Raw genomic sequence first — 15,868 nt, 5'->3', positions numbered from 1 at the left:
CTAAGTACCTTTTGTATGGGTAAGTCATACAAATGATACCTAATTTCTAGATATTGCATCTGCTGGAAATACACGGTAGGTGTGTTGGGCGCTGGACACGGTTACCGGGCACTAATCTGATAGGAATAGGGGGTTTAATATGGATTATCTTTATCTGAGTCCAGCTGTAAAGTGGACATAAACAGCCATGATGATGTTGTAAGAAAAAGAAACAGAAAGACTTAAGTACAAAGCGTGGACTTCATAGCTGATCACTTGTGACTAGGTACATATCTACATCAAAATACCTCTACAGCGAAGGGAATGCCATACCATCGCCTCGAAGATCACTGCCTGCGGCATAAACCAGCTTCCCATCGTCATAGTATGAACGAATGATCTGGCCGCGACCAAACACAGCCCGCTTCCAACCGTTCAACACCTCAATCTTGTGACCAAGACGACGCAGTCCCTCCACAGTAGCATCACTGATACCCTCCTCCACCCACACCGTGCGGTCAGTCCTCTCGTCATCTGGCGCAGCAAGACAGAAACGCGGTGAATCGAGTGCTGCCTGGGGATGATATCCGAAGGCAAGCATGTTGAGCATAACTTGTACATGGCCCTGAGGTTGCATAAAGCCACCCATGACACCGTAAACGGAGTGTAAGGAGCCATCGGCAATATTAGTGATAAGGGCAGGGATGATGGTGTGGTATGGCCGCTTGCGGGGGGGCTAGGACATCAGGGTGGCCTTCCTGCAGCGAGAAATTGGCACCGCGGTTCTGCAGCGTGAAGCCACAGCCAGCAGGGATGATGGCTGTTCCGAACCCGGCATAGTTACTGTTGATGAAAGAGATGCCGTTGCCCTCTTGGTCCGTCACTGCGAAATACACAGTGTCGCAGTGGTTGTGCGCTGGACTGCCATGGTCCAGGATATCCGCTGCGCGTTCGGGTGTGAATAGCTTCGCCCGCTCTGCGAGGTACGCGCGATCGAGTAGGCCCTGTGAAGGCACGCTCTCCACGTCTGGGTCTGTGACCCACCAGGCTGCGTCGGCGAAGGCGATGCGCAGACTCTCAATAACAGCGTGTAGGTACTCAGCGGAGTTATGCTGGGCCTCAGTGAACTTGGGGATCTTGCCTGATTTCTCGAGTTCCTCCATGATGCCGAGTGCCATTAGTGCCACGATTCCCTGGCCGTTTGGTGGGTGCTCCCAGATCTCAACGCCCTGGTTGGCTTCGCCATCTGTGCCGGGTGTTGCTTTCGAGATGATGTCCTGGCCAGTGAACTTGAGTGAGATCGCGTCGACTTCCTGTGTCCCGGTCTCGGCGTGATAGGCTAGATCCTCGAGTGACAGGTAGCCTCCCAGGTCTTGCACCACCTTGACGATAGATTCTGCGACCCGTCCTTGGTAGAATCCTTTCTTGCCCTCTGCAGCGAGTGCGCGGAAGGTCTTGGCTAGAGTGGGATTCTTCATGATTTCGCCTGGACGCGGGGCTCGCACGCCATCTTTGGCTGAAGGATCAACTTTCAACATTTCACGGAAGTTAGGAGATGCATTGCGGATATCTTGCTCGGAATCATTCCACTGCGCGCGGATTAGTTCACGATACCATGGTGCGATTGCGGTTGGAAATTGAATACTTACACCCCGAGACGAAAGCTCCGAGACAGGGAACCCCTCCTCTCCCAGCTCAATAGCAGGCTGTAAAATCTGCTCGAGCGACAACTTACCGCTACCAAACTTCTCGATCGTATCAACCCATCCTGCAGCCGCTCCAGGTGTAGTCGTAGCTAGAGCATTCAACATGGGCATGTTGCCCGGCTGCCCGGGGGCTAGACCGAGATCCTTGCGGATTTTCTCTAAGCTGACATTACCAGGATACCGACCAGAGCCATTGAGCGCATGCACCTTCTTCGTCTCGGCATTGTAGAAGAGACAGAACATGTCACCTCCGATGCCCGTGGAGCCAGGCTCAGTCATATTTAGTCCGGCGGCTGTAGAAACATTAGATCAGTTCATTGTTTTGTGTTGTGTTGTGACTATAGAACTCGTGGCGAGGCTTACCAACAGCCACAGCGGCATCCTATGCAAGAGTATTATAGTCAGTATTACTGAAGTGGAATGCGACGCGTAGAAATGGACAAGGCACATACCGCTGCATTTCCACCTTGACTCAGGATCTTATGACCCGCAGCAGCGGCTAGTGGTTGGGTGCATGATACGATGCCCTTGGTGCTGTGAACGGTACTCCGTCTACTAGCAAATGGGACATAGTCCGCATTCTCGCGGGTGTATACAGCTTTGGCGTTGAGCGGCATGACTTGGAATGATGGAGAAGTGGGAGAGCGGGGGGATTATGAGGGGGGGATATCAGATGCTTATCAACCCCCCACCAATTTCCCCAGGACAGGATATGGTAGGGCTGTCATACTAAATCTGTCATACTAAATGGATAAAAGGAAGAAAAGTGGAAGGTTCCTCGGCAAGTCGGACGAATTGGAGAAAATTGGACCTCCGGGAGAAGTTGGAGAACTCTATAATTACATAATACAGCTCCAAACAACATGTGAAGAACTTGTTTCTTTACAAGATACACATGTAGTAAGTAGTTATAACTAGTTAGTTATATAACTAACTAGTTATCGAAATCAAAGGGATTTGAGAATACACCGCTGTAAAGGTATTAAGCCGCGTCTGTTACCCGATTAAGAAACAAACGGCCTAGCTTGTGTACATCTATGGATACTCCATATCGGAGCTGAGCATGGCCTCCCCGGTGCTTTGGCCGAGGTTAGCTGGAGGAGTATGATCTATCCACATCGCATCAGGCCTCATTTCTAAAACGAAGACACAGACCTCATCTGAAACGAAGACAAGTCGAACAGTCGAAATTCTTGTGGCGACAGAAACGTGATCATTTTAAATTCACCGCCCTGGTCTTCGGAGCGGCAATTAATCCCTCCGCCATCATCCCACTCCCCCGGACCATTCAGTTCCATAAACGTTCAATGGGGAGACTATAAAAGACCCCTGATCTTATCTGATGAAACTGATCTTGAGAAAAGGCCTCTGATGGAGCAGCATGGTGGTATTTGTCGACCTCGACGATGCACTTCCCGATGGATCGGCACATTTGGAGAAGCCATTTCCCTTGATGGTTGACCCCATCGCATCGGAGCCGGCCGAACTACCCACATCGCTTTCCTCGCCGAATGAAACGACCAACGAGATCCTAAATCCCAATCGGAATGGATTCTCCGCAGCACTGAGTTGTTATCCGTATGTATTTGCCTGTCAACAGGCGACAAATAAGATTCAGACTCAACTGACACGCCACACCATAGCATCGTAAAAGAAATCGCTCGCGCCATCGACCTAAATACCCTCTATGCACTGTCGAACATATGTCGCCAGTTCCACGTAAACTTGGCGCCGTTCCGCCACCAACTAGCGAGAGAGACTCTCCGGTGCGAGAATGAATACATCGAAACCCTAGCAGAGATGTTGGACAGCGGCTCTGTCCTCCCAGACAGTGTCAAATCAGTCATACGACTACTAAGCCGTCCCAGCGGCGAGCGAACCCGTATGACCCGCGGGAAGGTGGCCAAGTGCGCGCGCGACATGGTGGGCGAATGTCGACGCTGCGCCAAGGTTGTATGCAGAGTAAGCCAAATCCCTCCTCCCTCGCGCCTAACAAAGACCGCCAGGTTGCTAAACCAAACTCTGCAGAACTGCACAATCAAACCTCCTTCCCAGCCAGCCCTTAAAAACCGCATCCGCCGCCTCTGTCAACCCTGCGGAATAGCGCCACTCTCCTCCCATGTCTCCTACACAACCTCAGATCCGCAAAACCCCGACCCATCAAGCGAGAATACCGTCGCGGCAATTGCGTTCGCGCGAAACCCTTGCAATTGCGAGGAAGCCGTCTGGCTGTGTACGCAGTGTGGAATGACGCTGCGCAGTAATGACACGACATACCGTCGTGTCTGGGCGTGGCGCACGCGCTACAGCACGTACCTCGGCGGCGGACTGGGCACTGGTATTGGTGAAGGCTCCCAGGGTGTTAAGTGCGGGCGTGGTGAGAAATGTCTTGCTGCGCAGGAGATTGAACTTGAGGTTGACTGTGAGGCTGATGAGGGGTCTGGGTCCGGGAGTGATACCAGTAGTGCGGCACAGAGTCCTGCAGCTCCTCCCTCGTTTGGTTATGAGGGGATTGGTGTCTCGGATAGCCACGACGATGAAGAGCCTGGGTATTTCAGGCAGGAAGTTATTGGGCTGGGTGGTATTGTTAAGCATAAGTCTAAAAAGAGGGTTAATGTTGGTGCTTGTGTTGTTGAGTATGAGGATGAGAGGGATACAGGGAATTATCTTGAGAGGGAGGAGAAGGGTTTATATCGTGCTTGGTGTGGGTGGTGTTCTAGAGTGATTCCGGCGGAGAGCGAGCAGGCTTGATTTTATTTTGTTACTTAGTCGGACTGTCTGGTTTAAGGCTTTGCATGTTGCATATGATTCCGGGCGAAGCTTGTCTATTGTTTACGACTGATGGGATTGTCAAATTGGATAGAGATATATACTACGATGACAACAGACTGTGTATACGGAGAACCTCAATCAAAATCCTTGTCAAGCTGATGCATATTGAATCAAATCTGGCTAATAAAATCAAGTCAAGTACTCCTGCAATGATTCGCTCCCAATGCAAGCACAAATTCATCAAGCATACACATTGTCACATATAGGTCATTCTGTCAAACCACAAACCACCCCCGTTAAAAAAGTAAAAGACAAGGTTGAAAGTGAAAGTAAACCAAAAAACAAAACAAAATGCAAAACAAGCTCTATGGTCTCAGTGGGCAGCAATCGCTCTCCAGATACCCTTCAGCTTCGACTCCTCTCGGGGAGGCGATTCCTCGCGTCTGTGGCGACGATGAGAGCGAACCTCTCTCGTCTCCCTGGAACGTCGGGAGGAGCTCTCAGGCTTCTTCTCCCTCTCCTTCTCTCCCTCGACTTCTCGTTCACGTGCATGCTCACGCTCACGCTCACGCTCCTTCTCTACCCGATCTTTCTCCCTCTCTCTCTCCTTCCTCTCCTCTCTAGATCGACCATGCTCAGCCGTCGACGAGCGTCGCAATCTCCTACTCTCAGTGCGATCAACACGCTCAGTGCGAGGAGGCTCCTCTTCGCGTCGTGACCGTGATCCGCTAGACCGACCACTGGAGTGTCGCTCTTCATGCTCCGCCCGATCCTGACGGCTACCACTGCTGTGGCTTGTCGATGACCGACGCGGTCTCTCGATCGGTGGTGCAGCCTTGGTGGCATTCAGGCGCAGCAAAGGCCCATTGGTATCCGACTTGCCTTCTGTCATGTACCGTAGGAAGGCACGGGGTTTGGGCGTCGGTACCGATGTTGATACCTGCTTCGATGAAGAGGTCCTGGTTGAGCGGGCTCGTTCGAGAGGTTGGTTCGAGGGGGTATCGGAGGTGCGGCGTTTGGATCTGGTTTCGATGACTTCGGCCTCCATTTCTGGTTCCATTGCCCTCTCCTTCTCCTTCACCTTCTCCCTGGACGAGCTCTTCGAGCGCTTCAATTTTTCGGGGGCAGGGATACCGCTACGCTCTCGTTCCTCGGCGAGAGCACGCTGCTTTCGCTGTATCTGTGACTTCTCGTCGTGTTGGCGTCGTGCTTCTTCCAGTGCCTTGGCCCAACGGTTGGTGAAGACGTTTCGCTCGCTCTTCTGACGCTGGAGTTGATCCCGGCGGCCTTCGGATGATGTCTTGGACTGCCGACGCTCTCCTTCGATCGGCGAGGTACGCTTTCTGCGGCGTCGGGAGTGGCGGGCTGCTGCGGCTTCTGCGCTTTCGTCAAGAGGCTCGGCGTCGATCATCTCCACCTCAGGCTGGACGTCTGCTGGGGGTGGTACGAGCTCGTCGGGCGCCACTTCGTCGCTAGCGGGGACAGGTACTGGCTCGGGGGCAGCTTCTGGTTCTGCTGGTGGGTCTTCGGCGGGGAGGTCTCTGGCAGCCTCTGGCTCAGGGGCTGGCTCCTCTGGCGGTGTCTCAGGCAATGTCTCAGGCAATGCCTCTTCCGGCGTTGGAGTTTCGACTGGGACTGCAGTTGCATCGGCCTCTGGTGTCTCAGCTGGGGCCTCGTCCGGAACCACTGGTTCAAACGGGGATTCGTCAGGTGCCGGGGTCTCAGCTGGGGCAGCTTCGACAGGAGCTGGCTCTTCGGGCGTTGGCTCGTCAGCAGGTGTTTCCACTGGGACCTCCTTTGGCGCCTCATCGGGTACGACTTCCGGTTCTGCTACGGCCTCTGCTGGGGTCTCGACAACGGGCGCTTCTTCCACTGGTGTCTCTTCGACCGGGGTGGGAGCACGTGCCTCCTCAACCACTGGTTCTGGGGCAGGAGTCTCCGCTACAGGATCTGCGGCAGCGGGGACATCTTCAATCACATCCTTCTCTTTAGCGGCAGGTGCCTCGGGGGCTTCAGGAATCGCCTCAACTGCTTCCGGTGTAGGAGGTGAAGTCTCTTCGACTGGCTCCTCAGCGGGTGATTCGACAACAGGCTCAGCAGCGGGTTCGGGAGGGGACTCAGGTGTAGGCTCGGGAGCAGCTTCAACAACAGGCTCCGCGGGGGGCTCAGCAACAGGTTCAGGAACGGGCTCGGGAGTGGGCTCAGCAGGAGCTTCAACGACCGGTTCAACCACAGGCTCAGCGGCAGGCTCAGCGACAGGCTCAGCGACAGTTGGCTCGGGTTTGGGCTCAGCAGGGGCTTCAACCACAGGCTCGGGGGCAGGCTCAGCAGCCGGTTCCGGAGCGGGCTCAGGGGTAGGCTCAGCAGCGGGTTCAGCCACAGTCTCGGCAGCGGGCTCGGGCTCGGGCTCGGGCTCAGCAGCAGGTTCAGGCTCGGGCTCAGCAGGGGCTTCAGCCACAGGCTCGGGGGGCAGGCTCAGCAGCCGGTTCCGGAGCGGGCTCAGGGGTAGGCTCAGCAACAGGCTCAGCAGCGGGTTCAGCCACAGTCTCGGCAGCGGGCTCGGGCTCGGGCTCAGCAGCAGGTTCAGGCTCAGGCTCAGCAGGGGCTTCAACCACAGGCTCAACCACAGGCTCATCAACAGGCTCAGCAACAGGCTCAGCAACAGGCTCAGCAACAGGCTCAGCAACAGGCTCAGCAACAGGCTCGGCAACAGGCTCGGCAGCGGGTTCAGGGGTAGGCTCAACCGGAGTGCTTTCTTCGACGGGTGCCTCTTTGGGAGTCTCGACTGGCTCGGGCTCCACAGCTTCCACTTTCTCAGTGGCTTCGGGTTCGGCAGCTGGTGCTTCCTCAACTGGGGAGGCTTCCGGCTCTGGTTCCTTGACAGGTTCTTCGGGAGCCTTCTCTTCTTCTGCTGCAGCTGGAGCAGCCTCGGGTTCGGCAGCAGGTGCTTCCTCAACTGGGGAGGCTTCCGGCTCTGGTTCCTTGACAGGTTCTTCGGGAGCCTTCTCCTCTTCTGCAGGTGGAGCAGGTTCAGGCTCCGCTGCTGGTGCCTCTGCTTCCACTGGTTGTTCGCTTACTTCAGGTGATGCTTCAGGCTCCGGTGCTGCTTCAGCGGCTGGTTCTGGCGTTGGCTCTGGCTCGGCTGCCTTCTTGTTTTTCTTGCCCTTCTTTTTCTTGCCTTTGCCCGCTGGCTGCTTGGGTTCCTCGGCGGCTGGTTCCTCTGGAGCAGGGGTATCAGGAGGATTATCTGCGGGCTTTTCGGGCTCAGCTTCAGGCTCCGGGGCTGTTTCGACTGCTGGTTCTGCCACTGGCTCCGGTTCTGCCACTGGCTCCGGTTCTGCCACTGGCTCCGGCTCTGCCACTGGCTCTGGCTCTGGCTCTGGCGTGGGCTCTGGCTCTGCTGCTGGTTCTGGCGCTGGCTCTGGTTCTGCTGCTGGTTCTGGCTCTGGCGTGGGCTCTGGCTCTGCTGCTGGTTCTGGCTCTGGCTCTGGCGCTGGCTCTGGCTCTGCTGCCTTCTTGTTTTTCTTGCCCTTCTTTTTCTTACCCTTGCCCGCTGGCTGCTTAGGTTCCTCGGCGGCTGGTTCTGGCGCTGCTGGTTCCTCTGGAGCAGGTGATTCATCGGCCTTTGGGGCGTCTTCCTCCAGGGCGTCTTCGGCGGCCGCTTTAGCAGCAGCCTCTTTCTCGGCCGCTAAAATCTCAGGATCTACGTCTATGTCAAAGTCCGGGAAACCTTCATCTACATACTGTCAGCTTCGTAAGAACTAATGTAAGTTTGGATACTGACCATTGTTGCCGTCGCCTTCTTTTTTCGTGTCTTTGCCTGCTGGAGCATCTTCTCCACCTTCAGGTTTTGCATCTTCGGGTTTTGCATCTTCTTCAGGTTTTGATTCCTCTTCAGACTTCGCACTGTCATCGGGCGCTGCACCGCCTTCGGGTTTGGATTCATCTTCAGGCTTTGGGTCGTCTTCGGGCTTCGGATCCCCTTCAGGCTTGGCTTCCTCTTCAGGTTTGGCGTCCTCTTCAGGTTTGGCTTCCTCTTCAGGCTTGGCTTCCTCTTCAGATTTTGCTTCGCCTTCGGGCTTTGCTTCGCCTTCAGGCGCTGCACCGTCGTCAGGACTTGCATCCTCTGTAGGTTTCCCGTCTTCTACAGCAGCCTCCTTGGAAGCCTCGTCGGGATTCTCTGCATCTGGTACTGGCTCATCCTTGCCATCTTCTTTAGCTTCCGGGGCAGCCTCGTCGGGTGAAGACTCGGCCGGTGGTGTAGCCTCTGCGGAATCTGAACATTATATGTTAATATCAAGTACAAAAAAGTAGAGTATAGATGCTTCGGCGATAAACCCCATCATCTATAGAACCATGTACTTACCTGTAGGTTCAGCGGGTGGGCTGTCATCGCCACTTGGCTCAGCGGCAGGAGGGTCTTCAGAGGCAGGGTCCTTCTCCGGTTCGGTGGTGGGCTCCTTGTTGTCCTGGTTTTGGCCCTCGGTCAGATCGGTCGTTGAATAGGTGACAGGGTAAAATTGGAAAGATTTAGTCTCATAATCAAAGGTCGAATATTGACGTTGGACCGATGCATATGAGAACTCAGGGAGGTCGGCATACTTGTAAGACATCTTCAACAGCGGCTGCCGCCGGGTCCGGGACAGGGTCGACGAGGTCTTTGTTCTCGGGTTCAGGGGGTGGTGCAGAACCGACGGCAGGGCGATTGTTATTGTTTTTATTGTTCTTGGTCTTCTTCTTACCCTTACCGGCCATGATACCCGGTCAATGACGTATCATATATCGAAAGCCTGGGCGAGGCTGACTGGCGCGTGATGTGACGAGAACCGGGACAATGGGAAATTGAGAAGCCGGCTTGTCGGGCTCGATGCACGGAAAAAGTATGGGGCGACAGGGGAAATCGAGGAACAAAAGATACAAAATATGGACAATTGAGGAGTGTGAAACTGGGTAGGGTATCTCATGTATTAGAGTACTAAAAGGGAAAGGAAGGATATGCTTGTTTCTCTGGTGACACAGAGGTCGCATTGGATAGTCATGGTGAGGCAGCGTATAATAGTTCGTCTCCTATGCGGTCGGATGGGACGACAACAAAGTGCATTACGGTCCTTGGGCCCTGAACGTCACCAATGAACTGCCCGATGGAGCCAATTGTCATTGGGCCACGTCGGTCGTCGGGTCTCCATCTCCAGGGCCGACATGATGGTTTAGTGAGGTCCGGTGCTTGGTTAGGGCCGGGTGAGAGCAGCAGAATCCCCACCCGCAGGAAGAGCTGCAGCACCAAGTAGTAAATGGGGAGATGGGATTGGGGATTGGGGTGCGCATCGGTCAAGATAGGAAAGGTAGTGCTGCAGGAGTATGGAGAAACTGGGTCTGTTGAAGTGGGGTGGATGCCACCGAATGAATTGAATTGAATTGAATTGACTTTGCTTTTTTTTTTTTCCTTCCTTGTTTTGGTTTGTTTTGGGCCTGGATACTACACACAGACACATATATTGAGATGAGAATAGAAATGAATTGGGCCGAGGGAACTTCGCAGGTGTACAGTACACAAAGCCACGAAGGCAATGTTTCAGTAGGAAAATCGATGGGCGAGGCAGAGATGATGCAGACCCATTTCTGCCCAACGTGTCCCGGTAACGGCGGCAAATAGGATGCAGGCGTACAAAGTACACCGGTGGGGAGATCAGGACGATTAACCTCAAAAGGGATCCGATACTGGGAGGCAAATATTCAAATATTGGAACCTTCAGCCAATTTCTGCATTATTCATAGAATCAAACTGGAAAGGCGAAACAGGGTGGTTGGGAATGAAGTTGTATGGAGCTTGATGGAGTCGTGGATAGTTGAATCTCCACTTTGGACACCGACACGACACCGACACTTCAGAGTATTGTCCGAGAATATTATTCTGTGACACTCTCAACTGTAAGGGAGCCAGCAGTTGAAATGGTGATGTAATATGCAGTTAAACATCGTGGACTGCATCAAATGTACTTTGGAAAAGAAAAAAAGATGACAATGGCGAAATCCGGAGTTTCATGGGGGATCAGGTGACATTGCGCATTGAACACTTGGACATCAAATTCTCCCTCGTCTCTGCGATCTTTTCACATTTCCATTCCACCTATGACTACATTGATCATCGCGTCAATACCAGCCACTCCTAAATCAACACGTCCGCCAATTCCTGCATCCAACTTGGTCCGCGAAGCACACTAACAGACCCCACGCCTAGTTAGTTATCTAGTCGATGTGTCGTCTTACAACAGCAGCTTCGTCACCGGGATCCTCTTCTTTCAAAATGGCTTATGTGTTCAGTTCGACCTAATGTACCTAAGGGTATAGATAGGTATCAAAGCCAACCTTCGAGTCTAAAAAGAGCTGCATGCATGTCTAGGCCACTTTTCGCTTTTCTAGCGGATTATCTCGGTGCTGACTTTTCGTGTTATTCCCCGATATGTTGTACTTCCTGATACAAGTCCTCAGCCAAATCGCCAGATACGGTCATCTATGTACCCAACTCCATGCAGCGGGCCGAGCATCCATGTCATGTTGCGGTGATTAGCAGATAGTGGTCCTCTCGAGGTGAACCCATCGCATTTATGAATATGATTGGTGGATTTGTTTCTATTCTCAGAATTGGGCCAGGCTTCTTGGGTTCTTGGGTTCTTGTTTGCATACGTTGGACCCCTACGGAGTAGACTCTTGGACTCTATTGTTGTATGGAGTAGATTGGCATAAACATCGCTCTTTTTCTCAACGAGCTGTTCCTTTGTCACCCATGCACTTGAAAGGGGTATGCCGATCGGAGAGGATACATCTGAAGGTTAATAGACTTTTATTCGATGTCTTATATTTGAGATTACAACTAGCGAATGGATTCGTTTGGAGTATAGCTTGGTAGGGATGTTCCCGGCATCGGATCTTGAAGAATGACCCGTGCGAGGAAAAGAAAAAACTACTGGCAGTGGAAGACTTGGTTTTTGGGGCAATGAAAACGTATTTGCGATATCGCTTGAAAAAGTACCCCATACATACCTTGTAGACCCTGGTAACTCCAGCACATGATCTCCTCTACTCCGTTATCCCGCCGGCGATCTCCCCTTCCCCTCATAGATGCATCGAATGTTCGCTAGAAGTGCTGGCTAGTCAAGAACATGGCGTGATAAAACTCTGATTGGCTGCCTCACTTTTCTTTTCATGCAGGTGAGTTAATACGCGCAGTATTACTCAGATCTATATCTTTTTCTATACTCATTGCGGAGTAGAGATTGAAGTGTGCCTATGTAGGTAGACAAAGAGCAACATAGCTAGTTTGATCATACGCAGTCAATTCCTCCTAATAATTCAAGAACCTCCTTTTCCCACCAGAGTATACGATATTTGGTACGGTGTGTCTAGGCCAAGATAATATGCACGATAACACAAATACGGGAGACTATATACGTACTAGCTTGGCATATGCAATTACCGGGACACGGATTGAATTGTCCTAGGAGAAGCGTGGCTCTCAAAATTCGAGGTGAGAGGCCCCATGAGATAGAAGTTAATACTGATCGTTATCGGTTTATACCCCGTCTGTAAGTGGAATTCGCATATGGAACCTGTGACCTTTTCTTGAACCTCCAGTCTGATATAGATAACTGATATATTGAGTCGCACGCTTTACTGCGCAGGCTAAGAGATGACGCAGGTATCGTAGAACTGGCGATATGGGATGAACCGAACGTGAGGTGAAGATGATGGGATAAAAAGCGCCCCTCGGACACTATAAAAGGTGTTACCTGTAGTTCATCTAGACAGCCCGACAGTGGCCATGGAAGTCGTTGTTCGGTCCACCATGAGGTAGTCCAAGAGGATGAAGACGGTGTTGATTCATAAATAATTCTCTGCTTCCTATTCCTTCCCGTCCTCCTCCTTGTGTATCATTCTAGCTAGGATGACCTTCAGTTACCTCTATGTCTTCATTACCAGTGGGTTATACATAGAGAAGTGCTTTCTACCACTGTTGTACACACCTAGAAAGACGGCAGCGCCGTTTTAGCCACAACTCACACCTGGTTCTGAATGCAGCATTCTACGGACCTCGGGCTGTTTGTGTTCCATTCAAGGAGTAGTGACTCACGCTGTTAGGACTGTTGACCGCTGCAACAACTGCATAGCCTTTGGAACCTTGCAACAGCTTTCGTGCTTCCTGGGCACTCGTCCCGACGGCTAACATGGCTCCGTCTACACCTTGATCAGCAGCAATCTCCTTAGCAGCGATGCCCCGGAAATAGGCAATCGCAATTGCAGCTTCGAATGAAACAAGGCCAGCAGTGAAGGCTGCTGCAATCTCCCCGCTGGAATGTCCGAGGACGGCTGCAGGAAATATGCCCCATGACTTAAGCAGAATGACAAGGGCAAGCTGTATTGCAGTACATGCCGGTTGACTGATTTCGGGATCATTGATCCGGGACTCGAGCTTGTCCCTGTTGAGTTCTTCGCTCAGGGACCACGTAGCTCCCAGAGTCACAAGAAGTTGTACTATAGGGTCTTCCGTCTTCCCTGGTCTCGTACTTTTGGCCACCGACTGCAGCTGATCCTTCAGTAGCCTTGTAGACTCTGCCACCAACGCGACACGGTGAGCGAAATGCGTTCTTCGCTGCCCGAGAGTATAGGCAAGGCTTTTGGCAAATTCAGCCGAGGTTGGTTTCCCTGCCAAGTAGTCTGCAAGGGAAAATTGGTAGGCCTCAAGACTATTCCGAGATTGCGCAGAGAAGACATATAAATGCTCCGCCACGCCGTTGTTGGCATGACCACTAGGCGTCATCATGTTGTTGAAACCTTCCAGTGTGTCAACATGACTTTCGATCATCTTCTTTAGCCGAACGCCTTTGATACCATGGTAGACATCGTTACCGTCCACTGCACCCTCAATGCCGTTCGTTCTGGTGCCGTTTCCGTTGGTCATCACGCGATGCTCCTCGGAGAGCTCCCTTGACCCCTGTTCGAGCAGGATCGCTGCATTGCTTCCACCGAAGCCTGACTCTTATTAGCGGGAATCATAAGGTACTCAAGAAGGTCCTTTTTGGGAATAGTAAACTCACCAAAATTGGTAACACAGACTCTCTTCCGTGCCCCAGACGGCCAGGGTATCGACTTGGCCAATACCTGACCCAGTTATTCACGGTAACCCAAACATCGGGCTTTGGGCACTTCAATTGCCTTACCTTTAATCGATCATGACCCTCGATTTCCGGGGTTCATCTCCAAAAAGTCAGCATTAGGCAGCATGATCCCGCGCTCCAACATCATGTGCATTTGATGATTGAGATCAAACCGCTAGCACCTTCGAGATGGCTGCACGCACAATATCAGCGTCCAAGCATGCAGATTGAAAGAAAGTAGGCAGCCCGGGGGAAACTGACCCAAAATTTGACTTCACTGCCCCGATATATACGGGATTGGAGGGCGATCTGTGACGTCCGACTACTGATGCAATAGCACCGGCATCGATTGGATCCCTAGCCAGTCAGCATCGTGTATTCGGCGAGACACCGAAGGCCACTCCAAAGAAAGCTCACCCAACAGGGGTTCCAGTACCATAGGCCTGTGTCGAGGATTAGCTTGCTGTTCAACCCTTTGTGATCATCGACACAAATATCTTGATATCTTGATTCTTACCTCCACAAATAAAGTCTCATCGGGATCCATTCCAACATCGCGATGTAAATTGAACAGAAGCTCTTCTTGGCTACTACGGGAAGGCAACGAAATACCTGTGTAGCTCCTGAATGGTTGCAGACGGTGTTACGAATGATGGCTCGGATCGAATCACCACAAGTGAGCGCGTCTGAAAGTCGCCTGATGATCAAACAGGCAGCCCCCTCGCCTTTTCCGAAGCCAGACGCCCTGCTATCAAAGGAAAAACTCCTACCTTCCGGTGAAGTTGCACTACATGTCAGGTCAGCCTATAACGGACCTCTTCTGCAATTAGCGGGCTCGCGACGAGCAGAATGATTGGGACACTCAGACTCAGGTGCCCAGTCGTTCGACATCTCGGATGCAATCCAGTCTAGTTGCTGATCACGGACATCGTGTCTCATGTATTCTGCTTACCGCGAGTGGGGATATATGATAATGAACATACCCCAGCTGATCAAGTCCTGTCCACCCAAACGGGCCGATGAGTAGATTCGAGCCTCCGACAAAGGCCGTAGAACAGTCTCCAGTCAGAATACTTTGCCACGCGAGATGCAGGGCGTAGGTACTGGAAGAGCAGGCCGCGTCTATAGCAACGCTTTGTCCAGTGAGACCAAAGAAATGAGACAAGCGGTTGGCGAACATGGATTGCGAAGATCCAAAAGCGGCGTACTTGGATGAGTTCATCAAATCCTTTGCGATCGCAATGGCGTGGTCTGGATCGGTACCGGATGCAAAAACTCCCGTGTTGGAGCCCAGGAGATCCGAAAGTGGAATACCAGCGCTCTCTGCAGCCTCGAAGGCACATTCAAGTAGGCACCGCTGCTGAGGATCCATGAACTTTGCTTCCTCGGCGCTGATCTTGAAGAAAGATGGATCAAAAGCGTACGGATCGTCTGGCAGAAAGTGACCCCCCTTGGACGAGATGAAGCCCGCTTTCTCCGCGTTTGGATGATAATAGGCATCATGGTTGAATCGGTTAGAGGGTACCGGCGACCATGCGAGTTTTCCTTGCTCCAAAAACTCCCAAAGACCCTTCCGACCAACATCGGGTGCCCGATAGGCATAGCCAACGATAGCTAGAGGCTGTCGCTGCGACATGGTGACTTTGAAGTCTTCTGCCTCGTGGTGCTGTGCTACCTTGGGAAGCGTGATTGTGGCTATGACGGTCGAACGTTAGCAGTCAGACTCTTGAAGTAGGTATAAGCAAAATGGTAGGACGAAGTAGTGCTGCACTGCTTCTTGGGTATTCAAGTACGAGCCTCCCTAAGACTGTTTTCCGGCTTGTTCGCCGCTTCAACTGGATACTCTTATTGGCTGCTGACGCATATCAGCGTACTCAGCTTACCACGCAGCCGCCCCCCTCGTTACGAGACCAATCGAACAAATGCCTCACGTTCCAAGTGGGAATCCTTCCGCTGCGTCGCTAAATCCTTCCGCTGCGCCACGCACGGCTGGGGCTAAATGACTGGAAGAGGAAGGGGTCGTTGATCGCGGCCTAACTTCGGCTCCGCCAAGCTCCATATTCCCTCAAGGTGAAGCGCGGTCCGTGCCGTGAATGGTAGTCTAGGCTCGTGGCTGACAGGAAGGCTGAGGCACTAAACCAGATCGAGCGCGCACAAAGTACCTAGGTAACCGGAGAATGGCCAGATGTCAAATGCAAGAGCAGGGCATGCAAGAAATGCCTCCCGATGCGGCTGTGCTGCATTCTCTTGCATTTTATA

The 15,868-nt window shown here is 52.5% G+C and overlaps 4 protein-coding genes across 4 annotated transcripts; 1 reads left to right on the top strand and 3 right to left on the bottom strand.

The window, feature by feature from the left end:
• Window positions 1-289: 289 nt before the first annotated feature.
• On the bottom strand, window positions 290-2,302 carry N7516_002315 (gamma-glutamyltransferase family protein; the record flags this gene model as incomplete). Its single annotated transcript, XM_057215035.1, has 5 exons — window positions 290-604; window positions 723-1,568; window positions 1,629-1,978; window positions 2,049-2,067; window positions 2,138-2,302. 5 exons carry the CDS (start codon window positions 2,300-2,302, stop codon window positions 290-292), a joined length of 1,695 nt encoding a protein of 564 aa, XP_057076918.1.
• Window positions 2,303-3,066: 764 nt separating this feature from the next.
• On the top strand, window positions 3,067-4,436 carry N7516_002314 (uncharacterized protein; the record flags this gene model as incomplete). Its single annotated transcript, XM_057215034.1, has 3 exons — window positions 3,067-3,263; window positions 3,329-3,647; window positions 3,714-4,436. The coding sequence occupies 3 exons, from the start codon at window positions 3,067-3,069 to the stop codon at window positions 4,434-4,436; spliced, it is 1,239 nt and encodes a 412-aa protein (XP_057076917.1).
• Window positions 4,437-4,830: 394 nt separating this feature from the next.
• Window positions 4,831-9,070, bottom strand: N7516_002313 (PE repeat family protein; the record flags this gene model as incomplete). The annotated part of the gene is made up of 5 exons (XM_057215033.1): window positions 4,831-6,918; window positions 6,977-7,740; window positions 8,002-8,193; window positions 8,242-8,733; window positions 8,824-9,070. The coding sequence occupies 5 exons, from the start codon at window positions 9,068-9,070 to the stop codon at window positions 4,831-4,833; spliced, it is 3,783 nt and encodes a 1,260-aa protein (XP_057076916.1).
• A 3,467-nt stretch (window positions 9,071-12,537) lies between these two features.
• N7516_002312 (polyketide synthase) lies at window positions 12,538-15,862 on the bottom strand (the record flags this gene model as incomplete). Its single annotated transcript, XM_057215032.1, has 7 exons — window positions 12,538-13,484; window positions 13,783-13,802; window positions 13,871-13,966; window positions 14,027-14,052; window positions 14,127-14,232; window positions 14,593-15,304; window positions 15,772-15,862. 7 exons carry the CDS (start codon window positions 15,860-15,862, stop codon window positions 12,538-12,540), a joined length of 1,998 nt encoding a protein of 665 aa, XP_057076915.1.
• Window positions 15,863-15,868: the final 6 nt, after the last annotated feature.

This window comes from Penicillium verrucosum, assembly GCF_028828655.1.
Source record: "Penicillium verrucosum strain IBT 35672 chromosome Unknown utg000001l_segment0_segment0, whole genome shotgun sequence".
NCBI classification, from domain to species: Eukaryota; Fungi; Ascomycota; class Eurotiomycetes; order Eurotiales; family Aspergillaceae; genus Penicillium; species Penicillium verrucosum.
The sequence above is the reverse complement of the archived record's forward strand: the minus strand, read 5'-3'. Positions and strand labels throughout refer to the sequence as shown.